At 52.9% G+C, this 12,007-nt stretch overlaps 1 protein-coding gene across 6 annotated transcripts in view; it reads right to left on the bottom strand.

Annotated features, from left to right (window-relative positions):
• The window catches only part of NFATC2 (nuclear factor of activated T cells 2), a 159,466-nt gene that overhangs the window by 44,795 nt on the left and 102,664 nt on the right, over positions 1 to 12,007 (bottom strand). For all 6 annotated transcript variants that reach the window (XM_042930658.1, XM_042930654.1, XM_042930656.1 and 3 more), the window contains exon 7: positions 192 to 247. In XM_042930658.1, the coding sequence (XP_042786592.1) occupies positions 192 to 247 (56 nt within the window). The remainder of the gene's footprint in view (positions 1 to 191; positions 248 to 12,007) is intronic.

Genomic DNA, 12,007 nt, shown 5'->3' with positions numbered 1-12,007 from the left:
CAGTTACAAATCAGGGGGTCTGGTGCTTGATAAATTGCTCGATTTGTTTCTCAATTCAGTACCTACTGAGTGCCCGTTAGGTCCAAAGCACTGGGACTTTGATGAAGGAGGGGGAAGAGAAAGAAGGAAAGAGAGCACGAGGGAGGCGGGAGGGAACCCAGGGTGTTCAGTCGTCTCGTCCATGTGCTTACAGGCTGGCTCTTGTCTTTATCCACCGTGGCTTCCATTTCCCAAATTTGCTGCCCATCTGGAAAGAGTTCAAAAAGACACACTTTGAAGGAACTACTAGAAACCGAAGATTTAAGACCAAAACTCATCACGCCTTATATTTATCTCGGTTTACGTGTTATATCATTTCAGCAAGGGACATCCGTGTGTTTGCGGTAGGCATGTCTATTTGAACATACGTGGCTCATGTACATGTGCGTATGTTTCTTTTTCCAAATGGAATGCATGCTGACAGTAGAAAACTGGGCAACAGTTAGAAAACAAGGAAAAGAACGGAAAGCGCCCATCATCCCAGTGCCGTTTTTTTCCCTGTGTTTGAATGTCTATATATCTTTCTTTAAAAAAGAGATAGTGCTGTTATACATTATCCTGTACTGTATGCTTTGTTCAACCACAGGCTGTTTCCAAAATGTCCCACACGCCAAGACTGTCACAGGGGCCCCATTACAGAACACTGACTGCCCCAGACATGCCTTCTTGATCGTCTGGGAACACAGGTGGCTTGCATATTCTGTCTCAAACAATGTCCTGGCTTGAGAAACCTTGGACAGGGGGGACAGGAGCCCAACCCCCCCCCCCCTACTCTGCAGTCAACAGCCTACATTTCAACGTGACTCATTATAATCATCGATGAGAGATCTTTCTCAGGAGTGAGCTCTCTTTCCCTGGAGAAGAAGACTAGTTCCCCAGTTTGGGGCCAACAACTTGGGCCAAACAAAACTCTGCATTCGCAAATAACAGATTTCTTTTTCTGACCACCTACATTGGCCATTGGGCAGTTTTCGACGGAAACAAATCATTTCCACAAGTGTTTCCAGGGTGTTTTGTGGGACGCTGGCTCTGAAGAATATTAAATGGGTTTATGAGGACCAGAAACAAATTCTAAAGCTAATAAGCATTTGGAAAATGCTGAGTCAATGTCAAATGGGTTTCTTTACTGCAGGACTTCTCAGAGCCTTTAATCTGCTCGTGTGCAGTGTGACTCTCCGAGGTGGGCTGGAGTAAGTACCACGTCCCATTTGGCCACGGAAGCCCTCTCCCCTGTTTTAAGCACAACTGTTAACATCTTCTGTGACAGATTAGATTTGAATCCATAATGTCTCGGCTCTCAAGGTTTGCCCAAAGAAACGTGGTTTCTTTTTTTTATTTAAAAAAAAAATTTTTTTTTAACGTTTATTTATTTTTGAGACAGAGAGAGACAGAGCATGAACGGGGGAGGGTCACAGAGAGAAGGAGACACAGAATCTGAAACAGGCCCCAGGCTCTGAGCTGTCAGCACACAGCCCGACGCGGGGCTCGAACCCACGGACCGTGAGATCATGACCTGAGCCGAAGTCGGACGCTTAACCGACTGAGCCACCCAGGCGCCCCAGAAATGTGGTTTCTAAGCATTATTTGAACTTCCTAGTATAGAACACATTTCCCAAAATACTAATTAATAAGGTCCTGTGATTGCTACCCAAGCCGACGCAACATAGATAATCTTAACAACATGTAGACAACGAACTAGCTGAAGCCTTCTGTAACCATCAAGTCTGCAAGTCTTGACCTTACGGTTCTAGTAGATGCAACTCCTGAAATGATTAAGGGAGATGGGTTTATGTCAAAAAGGGAACAGGAAGAGGCAATCAACGTACCAACTCCCACCATGACGGGAGGGACCAAGTTAGAGTTGCTGCCGTCTCCCCAACACCCGAGACATCGCAGTGCCCATGAACATCTCATGTCTGAGCATTCCAAGGTGGCGGCAGCTAGCATCAGCCACCGCTCAAAAGAAAGCAAGAAAGGACAGATGGACGGATGTCAAGGAATTTGAAGTTAGGTCATCAAGACAGGGCACTTTCCTGGGGAAAAGCCCGGGAGAGGACTAGACAGAAAAAAATTCTTATCCCTTTAGCAAAGACAAGTCAAAGATCATCCGCCAGAGAACTATGTCCCTCCCAGCGGTGGTTATACACGGGGCGTGGTCCTTGTCAAAAGTGCATTCTTGGGGCGCCCGGGGGGCTCAGTCAGTTAAGCGCCCGACTGCTGATTTCGGATCAGGTCACGATCCCACCGTTCGTGAGATCGAGCCCTGCGTGGGACTCTGAGCTGACAGCACAAAGCCTGCTTGGGATTCTCTCCCCCCCTCTCTCCCTCTCTCTCTCTCTCTCTCCTTTCAAAAATAAATAAACATTTTTTAAAAAAGGACGTTCTTGTTTACTAACTGCAATGTGAGCTCAAAGTCAGAAGATTAAGTAATAAACTAACGGAGGAAACGAACAACAATGTGTTGATGCTCTAGCCTCTCCTTGGCTGAGTTGAGTTCTATCACCAATAATCTCATTTCCCTGTATGACTCTGACCCACTTTGAAAAGGAAGGACCATTTTCAGGAGTCTCATAACTGGGAGGAAAGGGAGAAGTAGTTGGAAAAGTGATCAGGATGCACCAAGCTGGGCCTGGCAAGCCAGCTCTCTTCCCCACTCACGCCAGCAAGTGAAGGGCAAAGCACAAAATGGCAGCGCAGTGAAAGCACGTCACCAGGCAGGGGGTTCTCGTAGGGTCTCTTCTCCTGGGCCAGGGACCCAAGAGGAACAAGAGGGAGCCTTTCCCCCATCTCTGGTGGGTATACCTAATAAGCAAAACTCCACCAACTAACAGCCATAGAATTCCAGTGCACAGGTAACTTGGTTGTTTTGTTTTTTTTTTAAGTCTTTTTTTTTTTCCTTAACATTTATTCATTCTTGAGAGACAGAGATGGAGCATGAGCAGGGGAGGGGCGCAGAGAGAGGGAGACACAGAATCCGAAGCAGCCTCCAGGCTCCGAGCTGTCAGCACAGATCCCGACGCGGGGCTCAAACTCACAAACCGTGGGATCATCACCTGAGCCGGAGTTGGACGCTCGGCCGACTGAGCCACCCAGGCTCCGCTCCAGGGCGCAGGTGCTTGGAACTACCCTTAGAAATTAGCTAGCCCCACACCATCAGATGGGGAAAGTGAGGCCCAGGGAAGGAATGGGGGTTTGTCCAAAGGCAGGAGGTGGGCAGTCACTAAATCACAGTCTTCAAGCAACAGGGGCAGTGCAACGAGAGAGATGCGGTCGAGTAGAAAAGCCCCAGGTTATCAAGCGAGACAGGGTGACCAGCTTCCTGGGAGGCCGACGGAGGGTCCTATGTAGGTAAGATCTCTCTAGGGTCACGTCCACCACAAAGGTTCAGGCCCATCTTCTCAAACCCTGCCCCCCTCTGCTCCCCCTGGGCCTCCAGATACGGTCTGAGCAAGCGCAGCAGCCTTGAGGGTCCTGCACAACCTGCTTCGGCCTCTCCAGGCACCACTTTGACCACCCCGCCCCCAGGAGAAGTGGCAGCTATTGGTTACGAGCACAATCTATATGCAAAGCACCCCCTCAAAACACCTCGCGGGTATGGACTTGTCTAGCGCATACAGCAACCCCGTGCCGCAGGTCTGGGGTTTTGATAGGTGAGGACACCAGGCACAGAGAGGCAAAAGCAGTGGCCCAAGGATGCACGGCTACCGGTTGGGGAAGCCAGATTTGAGCCCAAGCAGCTGACCCTTAGGACCAGTGCTCCTTACCCCGTCGACGTGGTGTGGTTTCAGATCCCTGTGCCCAAGCAACTTCTCTGCCAGGACAGTGAAGGACACTGGGCAGGCATTCCAGGGGGCTCATGTTTCCAGCATCGGCTGCAGTCCCTCCCAGGAAAGCCAAGCCACAGCCCCCATGGCGCCCCAGGCAACCCTCACCCTCTCTGTCACCATGAGACCGTGCACCTGCCTCCCCCATTCTCTCTCCGGGACAACCTCAGATGTCACGCCCTCCTCATCCCGTACCCCCGTGCTCAGCCATCTGTCAGCACAGCCGGAATTAAGGGAGCTGCCATAAATTACAATCACTATCCAGTATGTGCTGGGGCAGAACGCCTCTTCCGAGAAGGCAGAGGTCCCTCGACAGATACATGGCTGAACGGGATGGGGTATATGCGTCCAGCGGAAGGGCACCCAGCCTCGGAAAGGAAGCGAATTCCGGCACACGCAATGACGCAGACAGACCCCGGACACATAATGCTAAGTGACACAGGCCCAACCCAGAAGGACACTTGCACCAAGTACATAGAATAGGCAGATTCATAGAGACAGAGAGCAGAAGGCAGGCTTCCAGAGGCTCAGGGGGAGGGGGCGGTTATTACTTAACGGGTACAGAGTTTCTGTTTCGAAATTCCAGAATGTTCTGAAAATTGGTAGTGGTGACAGTGAGTGGTGATGGTACAATACACGGAACGTATTTAATGCCACTGAATTATATGCTTACAAATGGCTACAATCATCAATATTAGGATACGCATATTTGACCACAATTTCTGTATTTTTTTAAAGAATCGTTGGCCTCACCCTAGAGACCAGGCCTGTTTTGCGACCTGTCCGGTGGCTTCGAGTTTTTTTAATTAGCCGCTGCCATTTCAAAATGAGACCTCAGGGGCGCCTGGGTGGCTCGGGTGGTTGAGCATCCAACTGCAGCTCAGGTCACAGTTTTGCGGTTTGTGGGTTCGAGCCCCGCGTCGGGCTCAGTGCTGACAGCTCGGAGCCTGGAGCCTGCTTCCGATTCTGTCTTCTTCTCTCTCTCTCTGCCCCTCCCCCGCTCGCCCTGTCTCTTTCTCTCTCTCAAAAATAAACGAACGTTAAGAAAAAATTCAAAATGAGATCTCACCTAAAAATGCAGACTTTGCTCTTGTAAAAAAAAAAAAAAAAATTCAGAAGATCTGACCGTCCTGGGCGTCCTGGGCACCCACGCAGGGTGTGGCCTCTTCAGACAGGGCCTCCGCCCGGCTCCCCACGCCCTACCTCTCCTTTACCTTCTATGCCCCCACCCTGAGGGCCTCTGAGAGGGACAGGAGCCGCCTCCCACACCATGGGGAGGAGGACGGTCAGCTTTCTGCAGAAGCCCCTCCACTGTGCTGTATCTGAGGTTCTCCCTCAAGACTGCACATTTTGTCCAGAAAACACCATCGCCCAAGACAGGTCAGTGTCTTTCTCTGCTGCCGTACCCCCTCACCCACCCAGAGCGAGGGCCCCCCTGGCTGTCAGGACAGGAAAACACCTGGCTTTCCCTCCCCCCGGACCCCAGGCCCCTTGCTCCAAGGACTTGACCTTCTCTTCTCTTCAGAATCACAACCACGTGTCCAGGAGAGCCCCTGTGTGTCCACAAGCTGGGCCGCGGAGGGATGTCCCTATATGGCCACTCGCTCAAAAACCCTCCGTCCTTCCAGCCGCCTTCCTGTGCTCCCAGGGGCTCCGGCCAGGGCAAACAGGACCCGCCAGGCAGCACTCGCCCTCGGAGGCTTCTGCAGCAAGATGGCCTGTGTCCTCACCCCTGGCCTGGGCAGGCCCCATGCAGCCTGGCTCTGGGCGGCAGGTCGGGAGAAAAGCCTGCTCACTCCAGTGTTTCCTGTCAAACCTTCAGCTACGCGTCCGCTGTAACCCGAGCCATCCCGGGCACCTTCTGTGGCCAAAACACAGTCCTCTGTGGCACCACGATGCTGTCCCCTTTATTCCTGCAAACCTTGAACTCCAGGGCAGACAGACCCAGCTAACAATTCTTGCATTTTTAGGGGAAATCTCCTTTTGACGTGGCAGCACCTAATTAGAGGTTTTTTAACCTAATACCCTGCAGGCCCAGTGGCCCAATTAGCTATGTGGGCTTGGATAAGACACTCTACCTCTCTCTGCCTCTTATCCAAAATATGGGGACAATCACAGTACCTATACCTCATTGGTTTGTTCCTAGACAGACACACAGCACAGAATAAGTGTTCAACAGACATTGGTGAGCATGATTATTATGGCCGGTGGCAACGTATTATTTAAATACTGTCTTGTCACTGCGTGCGTATGTTCTACACAATGTATTATTGGGGGGGGGGGAGAAAACCACAAGCGTATTTTAACCAGAAAATAATACACATTTCTCGGCTTGTCATTATAAATTATAAATATTCTTGCCTGCGGGCGTGGGTGGAGGGAATTCACAAAGGGACAGTGCTTGTTACAGAAAGCGGGTGTGCGTGATGCCTGACTTCTTGCCTCTCACATGGGTCTTTTCACCATTACCTAAATTTGAAAAGGGCAGAGAGCTCCCAGAAGTGAGAAACCAAAACCTGAATCATGAGCCAAACCCAGGGGCCTGGCCTCTTCCTTTTGGGCATCAGAGGGCAGCTTCGGGAGTCCAGCCTGGTTGCGCATCTCCAGTGGGATCTACCCTGGGCTCTGAACAGACGTGTCCCCAACAGGAACTGGAAGCTGACCCTGCTGTCCTCAATTTTAGGTAGCACGTAGAAGGCACGCTCAAGGGAGCTGGTCTCTACGGGAAGGGTGTGATTTGCAAAACACCTCAAGACCGCTTCCCTGGGCTCATCTTTCCTTTCCCCCCGCCCCCGAGTCCCCTAGCACACAAGTCCTGAGGTTTCACCAAGAGGACACAGTAATCCCATCCTCTGAATTGAGCTCCCAGGAGACAGAGGAACACACAGTAAATGCTGGCAGGGCTCTCTCAGCCTGAGCTCACTCTCTCCAGGTTCAAGTTCAATCATCGCTATCTCCTCGCTGCGTGGCCTCTGGAGTGGTAGCTTGACCTCTCTGTGCCTCAGTTTCCTCCTAAGCAAAGGGAAAGCTCATTTACCAGCTTCAAAGACTTGGCAAAAATTCAAACAGATTATATGTAAAGTCCTTAGCAAAATGTTCAGCCCATAGTGAGGATTGCCATCATTATTATTTTACAATTTGGTGTCTCCTAGGTCTGACCCTGGGGAGAAAGAATCGGCTGATCATCTTGACCCAAGGGTTCTGGTGGGTGTCCCGGTTCGTTGTGTCATTGTATTGCATCACAACTCTCATTGTGAAGAAATAAAATGGCCACAGAAAGTATTCGTTGATAGGGGGCTGAAGCAATTATGGGCCCTCCATCCTGGGGGGGGGGGCGGTATCGGGTAGATTACCCGATTATCGGTGTATAGGAACACCGGGCGGCACTCAGAATAAGCATGATCCTATCCTCTGCCCTGGAAACATGCCCCTGTTACGTTAAAAAGCAGGAATCGTTAAGTACTAGAGACCAGAGAATGCGTGCCCCACACTGCCCACGCGGTTACACCCCTGAGACCAGACCGGATGGACAAGCTGCGACACGCACGTCTTCTAGAACGCCATTCAAAGAACGGGGTAGAAATACACTGCATGCATTTTTCAGTATTTCTTAAGATAGAGCTTTTCTCTTATGGAGAAGTATATGGCAACTGTATGTTGACTAGCCTGTCTCCCAGGAGCCCTCTGGGGCCACCGTCTCAGACAGAAGCCAGGCATGGACCACTAACAATGAGCGAGCTCCTACCGCGGGGCAGGCCCTGAGCAGGTTGCTGGGACCGTGACATGAGCCACGCATGCCCCCCTCCTCCCCATAGGCCCACGAGAGCTCAGAAGGCAGGACCCATGGTTCTTCACCTCTCCCGGGACAGGGACCCTGCCTCCTTCCTCAGCTTCCCTCCAGGCCCACTGGCCTTCTCCATCCCCCCCACCCCCCCGGCCCCCCGCAACAACCACACTCGCTCTCCTGCGGGCCTCACTCAGACCAGTTCTTCCCAGCTTTCCGGCCCCGCTCAGGAGCTCCCCCTGGACCTGTCCCCACCCTCTTTCATTTTCTGCTCCCGCCTCCCATCCCCTGACCTCATTTTCTCAGCCTGTTGGTTCTCTCTCTCTCCCCTGCTAGGCCGTGGGCTTCCGGGAGCCGTACCTCGCACCTGTCTTGTTCTCTGCTCCGTCCCAGCACTGCCACGTCCGGCCCGCCATGAGCGCTCGGTAAACACCAGTGGAATAAATGCACAGACCGACCTCAGGATTCCCTAGGGCTTGGCCCACAGCCACACCGCTGGCCTCTCCAGCGAAAAGACCCCCCAAAGCGATCGCCAAGCCCTTTGCGAAGAATCCTTTTCGGGAACTGAGTGGTGGGGGGGGAGGCACCCGGAATAACAGCGCAGACACGGAATCCCACACAACCAGAGCACGCGGGGCAAGATGATCGGCCAATTCTTTGTCCCCGGAGTCAGACCTAGGAGACACCAGATGCTCTCCAATCCACTCCCCCGACCCAGACCCCAGGTCTGGGACCCTGGGAAACCCTGCCCAGAACAGAAGATGCCCGAGATGACCAAGGTCGCTTCTGCTGCTCCGGGCCGAGACGAAGTGAGGACTTCGGTCCCTTGCGCAGATGTCTGGGCAAACTTCCCCGTCCTAAGTTAACAGGGACTGGCAGCCAGCACGAAAAGGGCCCTTCCAAGTCTTACTCAGAGGGGAAGAGCAAAACGAGCCAGGTTCTTTGGGCAAAGGGGTTAGGTCTAAAGAAGACTTAGCAAGACTCTGCAAGAACTAAACAAACACGGGGTGGAGGGGGTGCCTGGTTCAATCGACGGGTCAGCCTGCGTGGTGGGCGGGCCGCTGTGCCAGAGGCACGGGACCCGGTAGCCAGCGCGTCCGTGGACCGGCGGCCACTACCCTGCGGGGGGTTTAATGTCCGCTTTGCAGATGGCTCCCGGGCCCAAAGTGCCAGGAAGCTGGACGGCTGGCATCGGGTCTGGGCCGGCGTCTTAGCAGTCAGCCCGGATGAGCCACGGGCTCCTGTCAGCACTCGAAGGAGAAAGAAGGGAGCTTTCAGAAGGAAAAAAGCGAATCCGTCCTCACTCGGGCCGTGAGCACTCCACTGGGCTCGAGGCAAATGTGGAGGAAATCAAAGTGTCAGTTTGTGTTAGGAAACCACGCGTGATGCTTCCCAGTCCTGGCCCTGCGTTTTAAAAATTAGCTAAATGAAGATGGCTGAAGTCACTCCAGTCTGCTCTTTTCACGACTGCGAACGAGCAGAAAAATGTGTGCTCCCTGGGTGTGGGGACTGAACCAGCCGAGCAGATGGGGGCTGGGGATCAGGAGTGTCCCACAGCTTAGGATGTCGCCCACCCGCAATGGTGCGGCTGCCCAAATGCATCTGCTGGGGGATGGAGAGGAAATGCGTTGATCCCCAGCATCCTGCTTCTCCTGATGTCCACCACCTTTTCGGCGGGCTCAGCCCCTCCATCCCCCCCCCACCCGGACAACTTCACTGGGGGCTCGCAGCACCTTCTGCTTGCAACCCCCAACCCCTGAGTCCATTCATTCTTCCAGATTGCCAGAACCATCTTAACGAGCTAAATTAGATCACGTCCCTCCCCTGCTTAGGACAAGAGCTACCGGTTTTTATTTTGTAATAAAATCCAAACCCTCCTCCATGCCTACAAACCCTGGCATGATCTAACCACGTCTCCCCCCACCCGCCCCGCCCCAGAGACCTCTCCAGGCTCGGTCGGTGTCAGACTCCCCCCTGCTCTCAGGCTCCTTTCATTTCCTCAAACACCCCAGGCTCATCCCCAGGCTGGGACTACGGCACTGGGAGGCTATTTCTGCCTGAGACCCTCTTCCAATAGGTCGGTGCAGCTCCCTCTTTTCTGCTCGAGGCCTCTGCTCAAAGCCACCTCCTCAGGGAAGCCTTCCCTGATCACACCCCCCAGGGTTCCCAGATTTAACAAATAAAAATATAGGACGTCCGGTTCAGTTCGATTTCCAGCAGACAGCTGATGCTTTTTTACTACAAGTATTGCCAAGCCCTGTGCCACTGCAGGGGACATACTCATACTAAAGAAATGTGTTGACTGAGATCTGAATTTAACTGAGCCTCCTCCACGTATCCCCGTCTGAGCCCTCTGTCCTCAGAACACTTTGCCTCCCTCATAAACAAGTTTGGGACTGTCCGCCCCCTGAGAGCAGGGACCTCATCTGTCGTGCATCCCCAGGGCTGGCGCAGAACCCGCGCACAGTAGGGTGTTCGGTAAACACCTGGGGAGTGGCGAGGCTGAAAGGGCACTGCTGGGTCGTTTGCCACAGAGGCTGGACTGCAGGGCGCCTCTTCTCAGTGATGAGCTGTATCCAGCCCCGTGCCCTGGGAACCAGGAAGTGGGGGTCTGGGACTCAGCCCCCCACCCACGAGCTCTGGCAGACAGGGGCAGGGAGCGGCCATCAGTCATGCTCCCCCCAGCTCCTCCGTGAGGCCACGACAGCAGGTGTCGGATGGCCTGGGGGGCAAGAGGAGAAACTCACCTGTGCCCCTCAACGACTCTTACTCTCAAGACAAGAAACCAACACAGCCCTGCCGTCCTGGCTCCATGTGCGGTCAATTGAGCTCCCAGGGGGCACGTGCAAGGTCAGGTGACACTTTCTGAGCACCTACTATGTGCCTGGCACTTGGAGATCCTTGATCTCCTTTCGCTGCTGAAAGACCTGACACAAACCCCATTTTAAAGATGGGGAAACTGAGTCCCAAGCACAAAATATGGGGCCTATCCAGGCTTCGGGCCAAGTCCGCTGGAAGATCTGGCCTGCCTAGACTTTAAACATAAACAATTTTTATTTTGTAAAAAGAGCATGAAACCAAAAATGTAGAAAAAAAAATACGAAAGGGTGTTAATTACCACAAGATACCGTGAACTTTCCTGCAGGGGGGGCAGGGGTCGGGGTGCAGGGGGAGACTCCAGCCTGCTGACTGCAATTCACACACAGGTCTACTGGCATCGAGGACCATTTCTAATGGTGGAAAAGCTTGGACCCAAGTGAGCTAGAAAACTCCCTTGTCTATGTCGTCTTTCAAAGGCTTCCACTGAAGGAGCTGCAGGATACAGGATTCTTTCACCCCAAAGCCCGTCCTGACATGCAAGGGACCGAAAGCGAGACTGTTTGCTCGGTCTCTAGCGGGGCTTTGGGGCAGCGACCCGGCCTCTGGCTTTGGAGGCAAGTTTTGCGTCCCAGCCAGCTGTGCCTAAGCGGTGGGATCCAGCCCAGGGGGCCGAGGCCACTGTGGACGTGAGTCACCGAGGGCAAAGGTCCGCAGAGACTTAGTCATGCCCCAGCCCAGCCTGGAGTCTGACCTTTCCCAGAGGGAAGCCCGAGCTAGAGAGACTCCCACACCAGGTCTATTGTTTCAGAAAGTGGCTACACTGGGCAAAACCAAACCCGTGGAGAAACACAGGTGGCAGCAGGAGAGGCCTGCTTTAAGGTGGTTCCAATGTTTCTAGGATACTAATTCGTGGAAAGATGCTTAATTTAGCAGAAGAATTTTATTTTAAGCATGTGCATTTATATTTATTAAACAAAGCTCAAAATACAACCTTCGGGAACCTCCAAGTAATAAAGTGACTCATATTAGGATGTGATGACTCAGTGGGGGAAGAGGGAGCCCCACCACCCACGCCTCCTTGCTAAAAAATCAATTTGCCCTCTCAACAGGTGATGGGAGCCTCTGCCATCAGACTGTTCCAAGAACATCGTCCAGCAAAACAAAACACAAAATTCTCTTCAAACAATTTAAGTCTCAAAGCTGAGTAATCCGATGCAGGCAGGGTTCCAAGAGACACCCCCGCAGGACACAGAGAGCCAGGGAGCTCCTTGGCTGGGGCCAGGGGCCTGAATTCAGAAAGATTTACCAGCTGAAAAATTCCAAAACCCTGTGTCATGTGGGGGAACCTTCCAAAACATTGGAGCCCGCCCAGAAGTGGCCAGTCGCTCAGAGCCATGGCAACCCTGTTTCTGCTGCCACATCACTTTTATTTTTGTGTCCTTAGATTTTTTCCTGTTTTGCAATGTTTTGCTGGGACCCCCAACTCCGCCTGAGGCCCGGGTGGCCGGGGGCCAGGGTTACCAGCTGAAGGTCAGGAACA

The sequence above is a fragment of the Panthera leo genome, chromosome A3, assembly GCF_018350215.1.
Source record: "Panthera leo isolate Ple1 chromosome A3, P.leo_Ple1_pat1.1, whole genome shotgun sequence".
Classification (NCBI taxonomy): domain Eukaryota; kingdom Metazoa; phylum Chordata; class Mammalia; order Carnivora; family Felidae; genus Panthera; species Panthera leo.
Note: the sequence above shows the minus strand (reverse complement) of the source record. Positions and strands in the feature narration are given on the sequence as shown.